The sequence below is a fragment of the Salvelinus fontinalis genome, chromosome 22 (genome assembly GCF_029448725.1).
Source record: "Salvelinus fontinalis isolate EN_2023a chromosome 22, ASM2944872v1, whole genome shotgun sequence".
Taxonomy (NCBI): domain Eukaryota; kingdom Metazoa; phylum Chordata; class Actinopteri; order Salmoniformes; family Salmonidae; genus Salvelinus; species Salvelinus fontinalis.
Genome location: NC_074686.1, coordinates 23,265,790 through 23,286,418, shown reverse-complemented (window position 1 = coordinate 23,286,418; position 20,629 = coordinate 23,265,790). Strand labels below are relative to the sequence as shown.

Below are 20,629 nucleotides of genomic sequence, written 5' to 3'. Positions count from 1 at the left end.
CCTGATGATGTAATATATTACTATCACAAAGACAGTCTTTTTTTTCTGCCAGGGCTTCCTCATCCCTCACTCCTCCCTACCTTCTCCCCCTGCCCCTCTCTCCCCCATCACAGCCCCTCTCTCCCCCATCACACAGCCCCTCGCTCCCCCATCACACAGCCCCTCTCCCCCCCATAACATCACACAACCCCTCTCCCCCCCATAACATCACACAGCCCCTCTCCCCCCACCCATCCTCCCTCATCTCCGACGGCAGTTCCTGATTATTTTTTTTACTCAGGCGGCAGCTGGGCATCACACGCAAAACAACAGGAACTATCACAGACGGCTGCAGGGATTGGACAGACGCTGGTAGCAATGTGGATAGACGAGATGTCCCAGACAGTCAGAGGGAAGTATTGTATGACAAGAGGATAGATACCCTGACACCACTACCTCTCTTGTTGCGCACACACACACAGAGAGAGAGAAAGCATAAGAGGGAGAGGGAGGAGAATGTAGAAAGAGAAGAGTGTCAGCGAGCGAGAGAGTGAGTGTGAGGCAGAAGAAGGCATGGTGAGCTGTATGCCAGCTGTACTCCAGTTCTCACTAACCTAGCACTTAGAAGAGACGTGTGCTCATTGGATACATGCCCATATCTAAAAGTAGCTTCAGCTATATCTTACACTAGCACACTTCGTACTATCCAGGTCTAAGGATTCATAAAAATGTACATACATTTCGATTTTCATTTCTATTTCATTTCATCTTTACAATCATTTGAATGATCTTCTGATTTAACTTTTTAGTTTGTGTTAACAAGAGAAGGGTTAATACTAAAGAGAAACAAATATCTAATCAGGATTTTATTTTATGGTCTCTGGGTATAAAAATCTAGCTAACTCAGCCAGCCATTGAATAGGCCTTCAGAAGCTGGATAGAAGGGCTCTGCCATTCAACTGTATTAAAGCAGAATTTGAGTGACAGTAGAATGAACCAATTACATTTTGACTTGCAACGGGTAGGACTGTTTTTTAAAAAAGGAGGGAAAGGGAAGAGGTGTATTGTCTAGGCCTTCTCAATCACATGATCATCATCTGGTGAGTGACACTGTTGTTGTTAGCGAGCTCTCTAAAAATAATGACTGAAACACTGTTGTTGTTACAGCTCCCTTGCTGTTAGCTAGCTCTCTAAAAATAATGACTGAAACACTTACATTTAAACTTTAGATCACTGGTTAGTGGGATGAACGTGATAAAAATCAGCTGTGTCTATGTGTTTTAACAAAACTGTCTCTCCTTCAGTGCCATGGAGAACACAGATATTACGGTCGCAGTCCTTTCAGCACCATGAGCCCGTCACCTTTGATGTGACACGGTTCTTGTCGCTATTGGTGACAGTGTGATAGTGGTGTTAGCCAATCTTGGTTTGTGTAAACAGTGTGTTTTGTTTAGCTGGTCACATTATTTTATACGGTGTGTCCATGCTGGTTCTGTGTGTGTGTGTGTGTGCGTGGCAGCCCGAAGCACAGCCAGGCCTGTTTGAATCATTTATCATGTCATCAAAAAGCATTGCTCTTCCTTCACTAGAAATAGAATGGCCCAACTACAGAAGATGTGATGTCGGACACATTACGTGATGCTACATTGTTATTTTCTTGATTCCTTACTTTTTTCATCCCTCTGAACGCCTAGGTCCTATAGTCACGGTTCGCCACTGCTATTCATGGAGTGACTTATTATATAAGTGAAGTGTTGTGTGTTTTTAGGCTCAAGGGTACTGCATGGATGGCAACAAATCACAAGGGAACAACAAATCACTAAGGAGCATATCCTGAATGCTTACCCTGCATAACTCCATGAGAGAGGATGACACACCAGCAGACACACACACACACACACACACACAGACCGTGGGAGTGCAGCAGTATTACCATGTACTTATACTACATGGAAAGCTAATCCCTCCTATTCCAGATTATGGGCTAACTGGATTATACCTGCCTACGGATATATGATATTGTACCAGCTAGCTACCTCAGCACAGAGACACATTGCAAACCCAATCCCTACACCTGTCAGTTATCACTCTCCTCTCCACCTACTCTCCTCTCCCTTGCTCTCACCTTGTTTCACTAACACATTGATTAACCTTAATATTAACCGTGACCTTACCAGTTTCATGCCGTCCCTAGGAGAGGTGCGTCACTTGAGTGGCTGGAGTCACTGACGTGATCTTCCTGTCTGGGTTGGAGCCCCCCCTTGGGTTGTGCCGTGGTGGAGATCTTTGTGGGCTATACTCGGCCTTGTCTCAGGATGGTAAGTTGGTGGTTGAAGATATCCCTCTAGTGGTGTGGGGGGCTGTGCTTTGGCAAAGTGGGTGGGGTTATATCCTTCCTGTTTGGCCCTGTCTGGGGGGAATCATCGGATGAAGCCTCCAGTATTTATGCTGCAGTAGTTTATGTGTCGGGGGGCTAGGGTCAGTTTATTATATCTGGAGTACTTCTCCTGTCTTATCCGGTGTCCTGTGTGAATTTAAGTATGCTCTCTCTAATTCTCTGTTTCTCTCTTTCTTTCTCTCTCTCGGAGGACCTGAGCCCTAGGACCATGCCTCAGGACTACCTGGCATGATGACTCCTTGCTGTCCCCAGTCCATCTGGCCGTGCTGCTGCTCCAGTTTCAACTGTTCTGCCTGCGGCTATGGAACCCTGACCTGTTCACCGGACGTGCTACATGTCCCAGACCTGCTGTTTTCAACTCTCTAGAGACAGCAGGAGCGGTAGAGATACTCTCAATGATCGGCTATGAAAAGCCAACTGACATTTACTCCTGAGGTGCTGACTTGCTGCACCCTCGACAACTACTGTGATTATTATTATTTGACCATGCTGGTCATTTATGAACATTTTAACATCTTGGCCATGTTCTGTTATAATCTCCACCCGGCACAGCCAGAAGAGGACTGGCCACCCCTCATAGCCTGGTTCCTCTCAAGTTTTCTTCCTAGGTTTTGGCCTTTCTAGGGAGTTTTTCCTAGCCACCGTGCTTCTACATCTGCATTGCTTGCTGTTTGGGGTTTTAGGCTGGGTTTCTGTACAGCACTTTGAGATATCAGCTGATGTACGAAGGGCTATATAAATACATTTGATTTGATTTGTGATTGTGGTTCAATCATCCCTGTGATCGCTATGACCTTTGACCTGGTTTAACCTATTAAAATGTCCATTCAGATTGGAATGCCATTACTCAGATTCTACATCGATCTCTGTGATGTTAATCATCATCAAAAGAGGGAACCAACAAGGTGGTTATTATTGACTGGTCAACGTGAATTGGTTACATTGTCTTTTATTGGTGTCATAAACGCCTTGATGATGCTTCAGTTAGAGCAGGTCTAGCCTGAGGACCATAAGTAACCAATCATCAACGCATACACACACACACAAAGAGGATCATTATAGTGAAAAATCAGCAACACTGTCATTGAGTCTCCTTCATAATAAAGCATCAGCTTGAGGTCACTGTTAAAGACTCAGAAGATAATAAAATACCCAAATCCCTCTGACAGAAAAGCTATTTTCAGTCTTTTGTTCCTTCCAGCTAAAAGGCCTGTGTCTGCTTGTTACTGGTCTTTATGTTTCCTCATTTGGCCAGCTAATTGCTCACAATGCACAGATCCTCAGGAGCAAAATGCAGGCTGGGAAGAGGGAGAAAAGGGGATAGGAGTGGGGAGAGAGAGAGAGCGAGACAAGGGAGAAAGAAAGAGATCTGATGCCCTCTGACCTTTCAATGAGCGGTAAACCAATTGTGTCCCCATTGTCTTGGGCCCCATTGCCTACCAACCCATCCCTGGAGAATGTGTGTGTGTGTGCACGCGTTCCGTGATTGGAATAAATACTGAATTGCTAACAGTCATGCATCAATGGTTTGTAATTTGGTTCATAACTTCCACTTGTATGACATCCACCAATTTAATTATTGTAAACAGATCATGTGGAAATCAAATGACAACTTTATTAGTTACATATTGCTGACAGTATCAGCCAGACACCATATGTGAATTGATTGCCCCCCATCTATCTTCAGAGCTCGTGCTGCTAGGTGACCTAAACTGGGACATGCTTAACACCCCAGCCATCCTACAATCTACGCTTGATGCCCTCAATCTCACACAAATTATCAATGAACCTACCAGGTACCACCCCAAAGCCATAAACACGGGCACCCTCATAGATATCATCCTAACCAACCTGCCCTCTAAATACACCGCTGCTGTTTTCAACCAAGATCACTGCCTCATTGCCTGCATCCGTAATGGGTCAGCGGTCAAACGACCTCCACTCATCACTGTCAAAACGCTCCCTGAAACACTTCAGCGAGCAGGCCTTTCTAATCGACCTGGCCCGGGTATCCTGGAAGGATATTAACCTCATCCCATCAGAGGACGCCTGGTTATTTTTAAAAAATGCCTTCCTCACCATCTTAAATAAGCATGCCCCATTCAAGAAATTTAGAACCAGGAACAGATATAGCCCTTGGTTCTCTCCAGACCTGACTGCCCTTAACCAACACAAAAACATCCTATGGTGTGCTGCATTAGCATCGAACAGCCCCCGTGATATGCAACTTTTCAAGGAAGTTAGAAACCAATATACACAGGCAGTTAGAAAAGCCAAGGATAGCTTTTTCAAGCAGAAATTTGCATCCTGCAACACAAACTCAAAAAAGTTCTGGGACAGTGTAAAGTCCATGGAGAATAAGAACACCTCCTCCCAGTTGCCCACTGCACTGAGGATAGGAAACTCTGTCACCACCGATAAATCCACTATAATTGAGAATTTCAATAAGCATTTTTCTACGGCTGGCCATGCTTTCCACCTGGCTACCCCTACCCCGGTCAACAGCACTGCACCCCCCACAGCAACTCGCCCAAGCCTTCCCCATTTATCCTTCACCCAAATCCAGTCAGCTGATGTTCTGAAAGAGCTGCAAAATCTGGACCCCTACAAATCAACCGGGCTAGATAATCTGGACCCTCTCTTTCTAAAATTATCTGCCGAATGCAAACACTTGTTGCAACCCCTATTACTAGCCTGTTCAACATCTTTCGTATCATCTGAGATCCCCAAAGATTGTAAAGCTGCCGAGGTCATCCCCCTCTTCAAGGGGAGACACTCTAGACCCAAACTGCTACAGACCTATATCTATCCTACCCTGCCTTTCTAAGGTCTTCAAAAGCCAAGTTAACAAACAGATTACCGACCATTTCGAATCCCACCGTACCTTCTCTGCTATGCAATCTGGTATCAGAGCTGGTCATGGGTGCACCTCAGCCACGCTCAAGGTCCTAAACGATATTTTAACCGCCATCGATAAACAATACTGTGCAGCCGTATTCATTGACCTGGCCAAGGCCTTCGACTCTGTCAATCACCACATCCTCATCGGCAGACTCGATAGCCTTGGTTTCTTAAATGATTGCCTCGCCTGGTTCACCAACTACTTCTATGATAGAGTTCAATGTGTCACATAGGAGGGCCTGTTGTCCGGGCCTCTGGCAGTCTCTATGGGAGTGCCACAGGGTTCAATTCTCAGGCCGACTCTCTTCTCTGTATACATCAATGATGTCGCTCTTGCTGCTGGTGATTCTCTGATCCAGCTTTATGCAGACAACACCATTCTGTATACTTCTGGCCCTTCTTTGGACACGGTGTTAACTAACCTCCAGATGAGCTTCAATGCCATACAACTCTCCTTCCGTGGCCTCCAACTGCTCTTAAATACAAGTAACACTAAATGATTGCTCTTCAACCAATCGCTGCCGACACCTGCCCGCCCGTCCAGCATCACTACTCCAGACGGTTCTGACTTAGAATATGTGGACAACTACAAATACCTAGGTGTCTGGTTAGACTGTAAACTCTCCTTCCAGACTCATATCAAACATCTCCAATCCAAAGTTAAATCTAGAATTGGCTTCCTATTTCGCAACAACGCATCCTTCACTCATGCTGCCAAACATACCCTCGTAAAACTGACCATCCTACCGATCCTCGACTTCGGCAATGTCATTTACAAAATAGCCTCCAATACCCTACTCAATAAATTGGATGCAGTCTATCACAGTGCCATCCGTTTTGTCACCAAAGCCCCATATACTATCCACCACTGTGACCTGTATGCTCTCGTTGGCTGGCCCTTACTTCATACTCGTCGCCAAACCCACTGGCTCCAGGTCATCTTCAGGTTACCTGCTAGGTAAAGTCCCCCCCTATCTCAGCTCGCTGGTCACCATAGCAGCACCCACCTGTAGCACATGCTCAAGCAGGTATATTTCACCGGTCACCCCCAAAGCCAATTCCTCCTTTGGCCGCCTCTCCTTCCAGTTCTCTGCTGCCAATGACTGGAACGAACTTCAAAAATCTCTGAAACTGGAAACACTTATCTCCCTCACTAGCTTTAAGCACCAGCTGTCAGAGCAGCTCACAGCACCTGTACATAGCCCATCTATAATTTAGCCCAAACAACTACCTCTTCCCCTACTGTATTTATTTATTTACCTCCTTTGCACCCCATTATTTTTGTTTCTACTTTGCACATTCTTCCACTGCAAATCTACCATTCCAGTGTTTTACTTGCTATATTGTATTTACTTCGCCACCATGGCCTTTTTTTGCCTTTTACCTCCCTTATCTCACCTAATTTGCTCACATTGTATATAGACTTATTTTTCTACTGTATTATTGACTGTATGTTTGTTTTACTCCATGTGTAACTCTGTGTTGTTGTGTGTGTCGAACTGCTTTGCTTTATCTTGGCCAGGTCGCAATTGTAAATGAGAACTTGTTCTCAACTAGCCTACCTGGTTAAATAAAGGTGAAAAAAATTAATTTAAAAAAAGACAGCATGAAATGCATTAGGCCTACATGCCACCCACCCACACTTACTCAACTTACCCCCATATAAAGAGAATTATCAACTTCAATCATCAGAAGGGAATAAAATCAACTATTTTGCTTTGTGAATTATTTGGTATGACAAGATCTGGACATTTAAAAAGGGAATTTCCCATTGAGCCGACATATGCAGGGTTTACTATGAATGTGGTCTTTGGAAACGTTGCGTTTTCCCCCGCTATGCACGTTTTAAAGGCAATCGGATTGAATCTGGCCCACTTTCGGGTAACTCTCTTAGTGCAGTCACAAGCTTCATAACCATCAACCTTCTCTTATTCTCCTCCTGCTCCTCCCCTGAACGACATCAAAAGAGAGTCTGTCTGTCTCTCCTTTTCGGTCTCTGTCGTCTGGGTTATGTTTAAAAACTCCCTAGCTACAGCAGCCCATTATTCCTCTGAATATTTTGCTGCTCTGTAAATAAATAGACAAGAAGCTCCCAGTCCAGGTTATTACCTGCACCCCAAGCTTCCCCAGTGATCACTTGAGTGATGATAACCTCTCATGTTGCCATTACTGCACAGAACAGGTAATTCATTAACGTGTAGGTGTTAAAACACTAACAGTGAGCAATAAAACAGACTGCAGAGAGAGGAGAGTGGGAGTCAGAGGAAGACCGAGAGAAAGATTGGAGAACAGGAGATGTCAACACACACAGGAAGAGAGATCAACTGGAGCACAGCTGTCTGACCGCCTACTTAACCATAGAGAGTGAAGATGAGTTGGAGGCAGACCGGGTGAACCAGGGCCCCTAGGGTTTAGAGCTGAGCGGACGTGTGGAGACAGACACAGTGATCTGAGGAAGACATCAAATCAAACAGCTTGAATGTAGAGTATTATACACTCTCTTTATTGGCTCCACAACTACCATTGTTCTGTAAGGAGACTCCATAGCAATCCCTATCCAGCAACACGCACACAAACGGTCTCCAAGCTCTCACACTCTTTCAAATCTCATACACACTTCAAAAACCAGTGTAGGCATTGTAAAAGCTATATAGAAGTGCTCCTTCCTATGTAGCGTAACATCCAGTGAGAGCAAAGCCAGAGCCATGATTCCTGCTATTTAATTTTGAATTTTAAAACATTGTTTGATAAAATATTGAATTGGGCCTTTACTACTGTAGCCCATAGAAATGCATTGAATAACACATTCATAAATGGCAAAACAGACATTCCTTATGATTTATTTTTTGGTTTTGAAGTGTCTGTCCTTTATCATATCACACTTCCATAGAAAAATGTAACCGGTATCGGGTTACCTTCAGAGGAGTCCCGCAACACTTGTGGGTGACATAGAGCAAAACGGAAAACGCCATCATGTTCGTGAGAGTCTCCCCGTTCCATAGTGGGATCATGTTAGTTTGTATCCCAAATGGTTCGGACACTACAGGCAGATGTTGGCGCATCGGCGAGTCAGACGTTCAGACGCCCGTTCGGACACTACAAAACATTTTTGATCGATTTTCGGGTTGTCTCCTGGTCTAACAAACAGCGCTGGAGGCGGATGCGGTGGATTGAGCCGATACAAACAAACAGATCTCTATCTTAAAATAGATATTAGTGGATTTTTGTATTATGTCAATCGACTCTAGGGGTTTTAACTGCAACCCTCAAGTAATGATGCAGCCCTCAAGTAGTGATACAGCCAGGCAAGTCAAAAGAAATGAGTGCATGAAGCAAATTAAGAATATGCAAGAACTGGCCCCTCTGGTTGTTCACAGATCCCAAGGAGAAGGATAGGGAGAGAGGGTGGCGTTTCTCATCTCCACACTGTGCACACACAGCAATGTGTGTGTGTGTGTGTGTGTGTGTCTGTTAGTCCATGTGCTGTGTGTGTGTGTGTGTGTCTGTTAGTCCATGTGCTGTGTGTGGAAGGGGGAGAGCTGGCGGCACAAGACCAGGCAGCCAGACCTGCAGACTCAGCGGTTGTGAGAATTTCCAGAGGAGCTTGTTACCTCTCACTAATTAGTCTACAAGGACTTAACTTCTGATTACCGGCCCTGTTAAATAAAGGTTCAATAAAAAATACAAATTCTAGCCAAATAAATAAACAAATACATAATAATATATGCCATTTAGCAGACGCTTTTAACCAATGCGACTTAGTCATGCGTGCATACATTTTACATATGGATGGTCCCGGGAATCGAACCCACTACCCTGGCGTTCAAAGAGCCATGCTCTACCAACAAAGCCAATGTGAAATGGCTGTTGGTCCCTGAAGTGACAGGGTTGGAAGACCCTGATCACAGGTATTCTCCACCTTTCCTCTGTTCTCCTGTTCTCCCTCTCAGTGCCAGCTGTGAAAGAGCAGGAGAGGAGGACAGACACCTGAAATGAAATCAAAGCCCTAGCAGGAAGCTGATATCCTGTCTTTGTGAGGGGAGCAAGGCCACAGGCGTGTGTCTGCACTGACTCCGTGCCAGAATTGTAATGGAATCCTACCCTGGCCAGTGTTTGCATTGGAAGCTATTTGTCCGGGTGCCAACAGTTCACTGTGTACAGTTTACACACTCATGAGCAGCAGAGCTAGTCTGAGACTCTCAGTGCCTGGAAGGCCCGGGCCACACACATGACTTACACATGCTTATAATGCATAATGCTTCAAAACGAATTACACCTGTCAGCTTTAAGTAAAGTATTACTACTTTTATTAACAATGCCTCGGAGAGGAGGATAGAAGGAGGAGGAGACAGAGAGGAGGATAGAAGGAGGAGGAGACAGAGAGGAGGATAGAAGGAGGAGGAGACAGAGAGGAGGATAGAAGGAGGAGGAGAGAGAGAGGAGGATAGAAGGAGACGGAGACAGAGAGGAGGATAGAAGGAGACGGAGACAGAGGAGGATAGAAGGAGACGGAGAAGAGACAGAGAGGAGGTGAAGGAGAGGATGAGTGCTTTGAAGAGTAGCCCACCACTGATTTTCACCCATCCATTAGCTGCTCTTAAAACAGCATCCTCCTCCGGAAACGGCCCAGAGATAAAAGGAGAGATAAACCCACGTAACCCTGAATGGGCCTAAAGGGGAAGTGTAGCAGCATAAAGGGCACATTAAGAATTCAACAGCCCGGTTATTGAATCATTTAATCCTATCACAGCCACGTCAGCTGGAAAGCTAAACCTAGGCAGGCATGGAGACAATGAATCAGCCATTTACATTGTGGAGGAGGACGGTCTCATGAGAATGAGCTATTGACCAGAGACTAGAGAGAATCCTGGCAGTTTCCACTGTGTGTGTCCTGGTAGGAATGTATCCTATAGGGTCAATACAGCTGCAGCTGGTAGAAAAGTGACCTCTGCCCAGACACTCTACAGCAAAACTACAGCACTTTGACAAACACGGGGCAAAACCTTGAAACATTGCTCCCCATTGATATGAGTGGTTTTATTCATGTTAGAAAGCAAAGCAGCGTAAGAGGCTGAAGCTGCCAGTGGTATCTGGGAGGAAGAGATTGGATACTGTAGGTTGGAACACAGGCTCTGAACAATAAGAAGTACATCATCATTCCCAGTCGGCTGACTGGAGCACATTACAAGGTGATCTGGAGAATGCTGTGAAGTCTATTTCTACAGTACGACTGAGTAACGCTGTGAGGTTTATCATTTCTACAGTACAAGTACGCTGGGTGTATTCAGGCCCCCTGAGCACTATTGCTAAAACCACACATCAGTTTAAGAACTCGGTTCACTAAGCAAACAGACCTGGTACTCCTTTGTATATAGTTATGTTATTAAAATCATATTTGGGGTACTTTATACCCCCTTTTCCCTCCCTGATTTCATGATATCCAATTGGTAGTTAGTCTTGTCCGTACGGCAGTTGCAGCAATGGGATTCGGGAGAGGCGAAGGTCGAGAGCCATGTGTCGTCTGAAACACAACCCTGTCAACCCACACTGCTTCTTGACACAATGCTCGCCTAACCCGGAAGCCAGGCGCACCAATGTGTCGGAGGAAACACCGTACAGCTGGCGACCAAAGTAAGCGTGCACGCGCCCAACCGCCACGAGTCGCTAGAGCGCGATGGGAAAAGGACATCCCAGCCGGCCAAACCCTCCCCTAACCACCTCATGGGTCTCCCGGTCGCGGCCGGCTGCGACACAGCCCGGGATCAAACTCGGATCTGTAGTGACGCCTCTAGCACTGCTGAGTCTTAGACCGCTGCACAACTCAGGAAGCCGTAGCCATGTTATTTTTACTCATTCTTTTTTCTTATTCCTTGTGTCACTATTTCTATTTTATCTTTAGCATTGTTTGATAGGACCCCAGTAAGTAAGCATTTTACTGTTAGTCTACGCCTGTTTTTTTACGAAGCATGTGACAATTAGAATTCTATTTGATTTGATCCGCAGCATACCACCCTGCATCCCACTGCTGGCTTCCTTCTGAAGCTAAGCAGGGTTGGTCCTGGATGGGAGACCAGATGCTGCTGGAAGTGGTGTTGGAGGACCAGTAGGAGGCACCCTTTTCTCTGGTCTAAAAAAAAAACATCCCAATGGCCCCAGGGCAGTGATTTGGGGACATTGCCCTGTGTAGGGTGCCGTCTTTCTGAAGGGAAGTTAAAAACGGGTGTCCTGACGCTCTGTGGTCACTAAAGATCCCATGACACTTATCATAAGAGTAGGGGTGTTAACCCTGGTGTCCTGGCTAAATTCCCAAGCTGTCCCTCATACCATCACGGTCACCTCATCACCCCCCCCCCCCCCCCTGTAACTATTCCCCAAGTCGTTGCTGTAAATGAGAATATGTTCTCAGTCAACGTAACAGGTAAAATAAGGGTTAAATAAATAAAAATCTGTCTGTACTGTGCATTCCCTCCAGCTTGCTCTCTGGCCCACGAGCCATATATTATGTCTATAACATTCTCAGGTATGTACACAGTACAGGGGCATTGCTCGGCCGGGAGGCAGCAAAGCGTCTGTCCACCTCCTCTCACAACTGGTTAGTTGAGTACAGCTGTAACAACAACAGGAGGCAGATATCGAAAGAGATGGCTAGCCAGGACAGCTTTAGTCATCTGGCTGTGTGTTTATCGCTGTGATGACAGAGGAGATATTGGCTGTTAAAGCCAGTGAAGAAGCCAAATAGTTGACACAACAAAAATGGCTCTATAATTTTAGACTACTGTTATATTAAGTGTGCCATGTTAACTTCTCTACCCCTATCTGTTCTTGTTTCCTCAATACACACTTATACAAGAAGACAGTATAAGCCAAACATGACTCTGTCGGTAATAAAATGATGATGTGTGTGTCCAAGGACTACCAAAGGATACTGCAGGCAGCCTGTTAATGAGGAGCTAATTACTCACCCAACACAGAGACATGAGCATCTCGCATAACAACACTGGTGACCTCAGTCACATAACTCCCCCTCATCAGAGCCAGGCTTAATCAGCTGTGTCTAATGTCAGAAGAGACAAAGACAAAAAGGCAAGCAAGGAGATTGGTGAATTGGAAATAATAATGGTGAAATGAGGCTCTGCAGTGTGTGAGTGTGGGGGAAGAGGCACAGAGGGGAATGAAGAGGGCGCGAGAGATAAGATAAAGACATGTAGAGTCTCTGTGAAAAGAGAAGAGCAAAGAAGAGAAAGGCCCTCCACCCAGCTGAGGTTGTTGTGACTCTCAGTTTTGAGATTGAGGATAATTAGATCCACAGTGTGAGCTCAATCCTAGGCCTCTCAGCTTCTGTGGACCAGATGGGAGTGTAATTAATGAATTCATTAATCTCTCCCTCCCTCCCATTCAAAGGGCTTTATTGGCATGGGAAACATATGTTTACATTGCCAAAGCAAGTGAAATAGATAAACAAATGTTAAATAAAACAAAATGTTAAATAAACTAACATTTTTTACAGTAAACATTACCCTCACAACAGTTCCAAAGGAATAGAGACATTTCAAATGACATTATGGCTACATACAGTGTTGTAACAATGTAGAAAAGGGAAAATAAATAAACATACAGTGAAAGGAGGAAATGCAGCATAAATATATACAGTGTATTTGGAAAGTATTCAGACCCCTTCCCTTTTTCCACATTTTGTTACGTTACAGCTTTATTCTAAGGCTTTGGCCTGAATGCCAAGCATCACGTCTGGAGGAAACCTGGCACTATCCCTACGGTGAAACATGGTGGTGGCAGCATCATGCTGTAGGGATGTTTTTCAGCAGCAGGGCCTGGGAGACTAGTCAGGATCAAGGCAAAGATGAACAGAGCTAAGTACAGAGAGATCCTTGATGCTCCAGAGTGCTCAGGACCTCAGACTGGGGTGAAGGTTCACCTTCCAACAGGACAATGACCCTAAGCACACAGCCAAGACAATGCAGGAGTGGCTTTGGGACAAGTCTCTGAATGTCCTTGAGTGGCCCAGCCAGAGCCCGGACTTGAACCCGATCGAACATCTCTAGAGAGGGCCTCCCGGGTGGGGCAGTGGTCTAGGGCACTGCATCGCAGTGCTAACTGCGCCACCAGAGTCTCTGGGTTCGCGCCCAGGCTCTGACGCAGCCGGCCGCGACCGGGAGGTCCGTGGGGCGACGCACAATTGGCATAGTGTCGTCCGGGGTAGGGAGGGTTTGGCCGGTAGGGATATCCTTGTCTCATCGCGCTCCAGCGACTCCTGTGGCGGGCCGGGCGCAGTGCGCGCCAACCAAGGGGGCCAGGTACACGGTGTTTCCTCCGACACATTGGTGCGGCTGGCTTCCGGGTTGGAGGCGCTCTGTGTTAAGAAGCAGTACGGCTGGTTGGTTTGTGCTTCGGAGGACGCATGGCTTTCGACCTTCGTCTCTCCCGAGCCCGTACGGGAGTTGTAGCGATGAGACAAGGTAGTAATTACTAGCGATTGGATACCACGAAAATTGGGGAGAAAATGGGATAAAAAAAAAAGAAGAAAAAAAAGAACATCTCTAGAGAGACCTGGAAATAGCTGTGCAGCGACGCTCCCCATCCAATCTGACAGAGCTTGAGAGGATCTTCAAAGAAGAATGGGAGAAACTCCCCAAATACAGGTGTGCCAAGCTTGTAGCATCATACCCAAGAAGACTCAAGGCTGTAATCGCTGCCAAAGGAGCTTCAAAGTACTGAGGAAAGGGTCTGAATACTTAAGTAAATGTGATATTTCAAATAAACATTTTTTAAAAGTTAAGAAAAAATTAAAAAAATGTATATGCTTTGTCATTATGAGGTATTGTGTTTAGATTGAAGAGGAACAAAATAAATGTAATACATTTTAGAATAAGGCTGTAACGTAACAAAATGTGGAAAAAGGGAAGGGGTCTGAATACTTTCCGAATGGGCTGTATGGCGTCTCTAATATGGTCATTTGGCAGGAAGTGTAGCTCAGTTTCCAACTCATTTTGTGGGCAGTGTGCACATAGCCGGTCTTCTCTTGAGAGCCAGGTCTGCCTACGGCAGCCTCTCTCGATAGCAAGGCTATGCTCACCGAGTCTGTACATAGTCAAAGGTTTCCTTAATTTTGGGTTAGTCACAGTAGTCAGGTTCTCCCTGTTCAGGGCCAAATAGCATAAATACACCTCTGCTGTTTTCAACCAGGATCTCAGCAATCACTGCCTCATTGCCTGCGTCTGTGTTTGTTCAACCCATGTGTGTAACTGTTGTTTTTGTCGCTCTGCTTTGCTTTATCTTGGCCAGGTCGCAGTTGTAAATGAGAACTTGTTCTCAACTGGCCTACCTGGTTAAATAATGGTGAAAAATAAATAATTCAGGTAACTACCTCATAAAGCATGTTCAGAGAATGCCAAGAGCGTGCAAAGCTGTCATCAAGGCAAAGGGTGGCTGCTTTGAAGAATCTGAAATATAAAATATATCTTGATTTGTTTAACACTTTTTTGGTTACCACATGATTTCATATGTGTTATTTCATAGTTTAAGTCCTCACTATTTTTCTACAATGTAGAATATGGTAAAAATAAAGAAAAACCCTGGAATGAGAAGGTGTGTCCAAACTTTTGACTCATACTGTATAATGTTTTTGCTGTTTGTTCATGTTAGAGCCAAAAAGATTGGAGAAGTGGTTTATCCATACATCTCCTTTTTCCATAGCGTATTTCTGCATTGTTTTAGTGTTTTCGCCATAGCGAAGGCTCAGTGTTTTATGGGTCTCTGTGTTTTTGGTTGGATAGGTTTCTCAATTTCTTTAGGTTTTTGCATTCTTTATCAAACCATTTGTCATTGTTGTTAATTTTCTTAGGTTATCTGCTTGGAATTTTTAGATTCGAAAGGGAATCTGAGAGGTCAAATATACTGTTTAGGTGTTCTACTACCAAGTTTACACCTTCACTATTACAGGGAAACGTTTTGTCCAGGAAGTTGTCTAAAGGGGATTGAATTTGTTGTTGCCCAATTGTTTTTTAGTAGGTTTCCATACTACTTTCCTTCCATTTATAGCATTTTTTAATATTACTCATGATGAGTATTGCTCTGTTCAGGTAGACTGTGCTTTTACGGTGATCTGTTGGGGCGTCAGTGGGCTGACAGTGAACGCTCTGAGAGACTCTGGGTTGAGGTCAGTGAAAGTACTACTGCCAAGAGATTTATTTATATTTTTTAAAATGTAATCTTAATATAAAAAGGCAAGTCACTTAAGAAGAAATTCTTATTTTTTACAATGACGGCATAGCCCTGACAAATCTGGACGACGCTAGGGCAATTGTGCGCTGCCCTATGGGACGCCCAATCACGGCTGCATGTGATGCAGCCTGGATTTGAACCAGGTACTGAAGTGACACCTCTTGCACTGAGATGCAGTGTCTTAGACCACTGCGCCACTCGGGAGATGAGCTTTAGGTGTACCTACCGTCAGAGTCCCCTCGGCGCCTACCATTGACTATGTGCATACCCAGCATGCGACAGAGCTGTAGGGGTTGTGACCCGTTTTTGTTGGTTACGCTGTCGTAATTCTATCTAGCGGGCCATATGGGGGATGGAATGGTACGCCGTCACCCCCCCCCCTCCAAAAGTAGAGGCTAGACGCAAAACATCCCCTTGAACTCTAGACATAAAGCACTGATGAGACTTTCCATGAAGAGTCATAAAAAAACATTTAAAACATGTTGCTGATTTGGGGTGACATATTGCTCCCTTCGATGGAATTCTGTTAGAATTCTCTAGCAATAACATCCTACCCTCCTGGCTGAGAGAGCCTAATGATGTGGAACGTGGAATGCTCAGCATACCATAACAAGAGTAGTTGCACTCCAATACTTCCAAATTGACTGTTTAATTAATCTCCCTTTCTCTCTCCCTCTCTGGGTGGCTGATGGAGTCATTTCTACAATGACGTTCTTGTCTTGTTAAAAACTCCTAAGAGCTTGAACTTTTAGTCTCCTGTGGTCTCTGGGATTGCCTGTTTGGCTTGCTGCTGGTTTGTTGATTTAGCAGTAAAAACTCAAAAAATATGAAAAAGCTGACCGTCAGCGGTCCTGGGTAGTCAATAACAGACTCCACTCATTCACTATCTGCAAAGGACACACTCTTCATTTTCAATTCTAATACTGACAGTTTTTAATAAAAAAAGTCACTGTAAGCAGCAGACACTTGATCATGTTGATACAGTATGTGAGGGTGTTCTATTTACACATTTAGACCACTGTCTACCTGAGAGAATTTGAAATACTGTTTGGTATGTATGATTAAGTTTATTTTGTATTTTTTTTAAAACAACTAATTGACCAACATTGGTTCAATTATTTGAATTACATTTCCTTCAGCGCTTTTTTCAGTGAGCTCAATGCGCTCATTGTGTAGTTTCTCTAGAGATACACCAGATCAAGCCCGAACTGTGCGATGTTGTAGGGAGTGGTAGTTTCCAACAGGGCAGAATTCTACATAGTTTAGCGCAGAAAACGTGATAGTTAACTACAACGACCATAATCCATTGCACGTCGGTGCGTATCTTTAATGCTAACTATGCTTGGTTAGTGTTGTTCAAACCAAAAGAGAGCACAGACAGAAGAATTCTCTATCTAGAGTGGGATAGAAAGAATTTGCTCCGGGAGGTATCTGTACCTAAAAATACATTGATAATTGGTATTCAGCAATCATAAAAGTATGCCTTATTTAATTTGAAGAACTACTAAAATTGTGATTTTGTCAGACAGCAGCTCTATAGAGATGAGATGAAAACTTGTAATTAAATAATAAAGTCATCAAATAAAACAATGTTATATACACACACAACTGAAATATTTTATTAAAGTGATGTGAATAAATTCCAGAGTTTAAGCTGGAAGTTTACATACACCTTAGCCAAATACATTTAAACTCAGTTTCACAATTCCTGACATTTAATCCTAGTAAAAATTCCCTATCTTAGGTCAGTTAGGATCCCCACTTCATTTTAAGAATGTGAAATGTCAGAATAACAGTAGAGAATGATTTATTTCAGCTTTTATTTCTTTCATCACATTCCCAGTGGGTCAGAAGTTTACATACTCTCAATTAGTATTTGGTAGCATTGCCTTTAATTGTTTAACTTGGGTCAAACGTTTTGGGTAGCCTTCCACAAGCTTCCCACAATAAGTTGGGTGAATTCCTCCTGACAGAGCTGGTGTAACTGAGTCAGGTTTGTAGGCCTCCTTGCTCACACATGCTTTTTCAGTTCTACCTACACATTTTCTATAGGATTGAGGTCAGGGCTTTGTGATGGCCACTCCAATACCTTGAATTTGTTGTCCTTAAGCCATTTTGCCACAACTTTGGATGTATGCTTGGGGTCATTGTCCATTTGGAAGACCCATTTGCGACCAAGCTTGAACTTCCTGACTGATGTCTTGAGATGTTGCTTCAATATATCCACATAATTTTCCTCCCACATGATGCCATCTATTTTGTGAAGTGCACCAGTCCCTCCTGCAGCAAAACTTCTCCACAACATGATGCTGCCACTACCGTGCTTCACGGTTGGGATGGTGTTCTTCGGCTTGCAAGCTTCCCCCTTTTTCCTCCAAACATAACGATGGTCATTATGGCCAAACAGTTATATTTTTGTTTCATCAGACCAGAGGACATTTCTCCAAAAATACGATCTTTTGGTTTTGGAGCAGTGGCTTCTTCCGTGCTGAGCGGCCTTTCAGGTTATGTCGATATAGGACTCGTTTTACTGTGGATATAGATTATTTTGTACCTGTTTCCTCCAGCATCTTCACAAGGTCCTTTGCTGTTGTTTTGGGATGGATTTGCACTTTTTGTACCAAAGCATGTTCATCTCTAGGAGACAGAACGCGTCTCTTTCCTGAGCGGTATGACGGCTGCGTGGTCCCATGGTGTTTATACTTGCGTACTATAATTTGCACAGATGAACGTGGTACGTTCAGGCGATTGGAAATTGCTCCCAAGGATGAACCATACTTGTGGAGGTCTTGGCTGATTTCTTATGATTTTCCCATGATGTCAAGCAAAGAGGCACTGAGTTTGAAGGTAGGCCTTGAAATACATCCACAGTTACACCTCCAATTGACTCCAATTTTTTAAAATAGCCTATCAGAAGCTTCTAAAGCCATGACATAATTCTCTGGAATTTCCCAAGCTGTTTAAAGGCACAGTCAACTTAGATAGTCTTCCAAGAAGGCGTAGCAGTCAGGCGTCCTTTGTCTTCATCTGGTCCCGTCTATATCTTTTTCTTCACATATATTTTTTAAATATTTTTCTTAACCCCAACTTCAACATACTGTCCTGCAACCCGCCTCACCCAATGTGGTATGGATCCGCTATTTTCTTTACTTTAGAACCGGAACCCCCAACAGAGGCTAGCCAGCTAACTAGTAGTCAGCTAGCCACTGCTAGTGGTCATCAGCTAACCTTTAGCCCGGACAACTCCTGCCAGTCTGCACAACGCGATTCAACCCAGAGCTTATGGGACTTCTTTTTCTCCAAAAGACCCGGATTCCTACCGCAAGCTCTGTACCTCTTCACCTGGATCATCGCAGCTAGCTAGCTGCTATCCGATTGGCTTCTCCTGGCTAACGTCTCTGTCCCGAAACAAGCACCAATTAGCCTGGAGCTAGCCTGTGCTAGGCACATCTCCCGGCTAGCTGAAGAGGTCAATCAGCCACTCCTTGGAATACAATACCTATTTAACCGTACGAAGGGGCTACAACAGACTTCCTCCGTTGCGACGTCCCTCTAAGGCACTTCTGCTAACGTGCTATCCCCGGCCCGCTAGCTGTCTGAATCACCGTGTCTCCAGCCCACCCAGCTACTCACTGGACCCAATGATCACTCGGCTACGCATGCCTCTCCCTAATGTCAATATGCCTTGCCCATTGCTGTTTTGGTTAGTGATTGTCTTATTTCACTGTAGAGCCTCCAGCCCTGCTCAATATGCCTCAGCTAACCCTCTTGTCCCACCTCCCACACATGTGGTGACCTCACCTGGTTTAATTGATGTCTCTAGAGACAATATCGCTCTCATCATCACTCAATGCCTAGGTTAACCTCCACTGTACTCACATCCTATCATACATTTGTCTGTATATTATGCATTGAATCTATTCTACTGCGCCCAGAAACCTGCTCCTTTTACTCTCTGCTCCGAACGCACTAGACGACCAGTTCTTATAGCCTTTAGCCATACCCTTATCCCACTCCTCCTCTGCTCTTCTGGTGAAGTAGAGGTGAATCCAGGCCCTGCAGTGCCTAGCTCCACTCCCCTTCCCCAGGCGCTCTCATTTGTTGACTTCTGTAGCTGTAAAAGCCTTGGTTTCATGCATGTTAACATTAGAAGCCTCCTCCCTAAGTTTGTTTTATTCACTGCCTTAGCACACTCTGCCAACCCGGATGTCCTAGTCCTGTCAGAATCCTGGCTTAAAGCCACCAAAAACTCTGAAATTTCCAACCCTAACTATAACATTTTCCGACAAGATAGAACTGCCAAAGGGGGCGGAGTTGCAATCTACTGCAGAGTTAGCCTGCAGAGTTCTGTCTTACTATCCAGGTCTGTGCCCAAACAATTTGAGCTTCTACTTTTAAAAATCTACCTTTCCAGAAACAAGTTGCCGCTTGCTATAGACCACCTTCTACCCTCAGCTGTGCCCTGGACACTATATGTGAATAGATTGCCCCCCATCTATCGTCAGAGCTTGTGCTGTTAGGTGACCTAAACTGGGACATGCTTAACTTCTTCGGGCTAGGGGGCAGTATTCGGAAGTGTGAATGAATGAGGTGCCCAAAGTTAACTGCCTGTTACTCAGGCCCAGATGCTAGGATATGCATATAATTGGTAATATTGGATAGAAAACACCCTAGTTTCCAAAACTTAAAATAATGTCTGTGAGCGTAACAGAACTGATATGGCAGGCGAAAACCCGAGGACAATCCATCCAGAATTAAATTTTTTCAGCTCACCCTTGATTACTATGGCTGTCAATGGGAATATAAAAGGAATACCTCCCAGATTGCAGTTCCTAGGGCTTCCACTAGATGTCAACAGTCTTTAGAAAGAGTTTCAGGCTTGCTTTTTGAAAAATGAGCTAGAATTTGTAGTTTTAGTAAGTGGCTCCCATTTTGGCTGTAGTGGTGTTGCGCATTCGGGTGAGTGCGCGTACTTCGTTAAATGTAATTGTTTATTTACATATTAGGGTACCTGAGGTTTGATTAGGAACGTTGTTTGATATGTTTGGAAGAAGTTTATTGGTAACTTACAGGATTCATTTGTATACATTTTGAACGAGGGAAACCGGTGGA

The 20,629-nt window shown here is 44.5% G+C and overlaps 2 protein-coding genes across 2 annotated transcripts in view; one reads left to right on the top strand and one right to left on the bottom strand.

Moving 5' to 3' along the window:
• LOC129820055 (ubiquitin-conjugating enzyme E2 E2-like) overlaps positions 1-20,629 on the bottom strand; it is a 52,206-nt gene that overhangs the window by 15,078 nt on the left and 16,499 nt on the right. The window lies entirely within an intron of this gene.
• On the top strand, positions 1,704-6,826 carry LOC129820054 (uncharacterized). The gene is made up of 2 exons (XM_055876873.1): positions 1,704-2,297; positions 2,568-6,826. Exon 2 carries the CDS (start codon positions 4,293-4,295, stop codon positions 5,202-5,204), a length of 912 nt encoding a protein of 303 aa, XP_055732848.1. The 5' UTR covers positions 1,704-2,297; positions 2,568-4,292; the 3' UTR covers positions 5,205-6,826.

Coding starts and splice junctions, on each gene's coding strand:
- LOC129820054 (XM_055876873.1), top strand. CDS start 4,293: ATGGGTCAGCGGTCAAACGACCTCCACTCATCACTGTCAAAACGCTCC.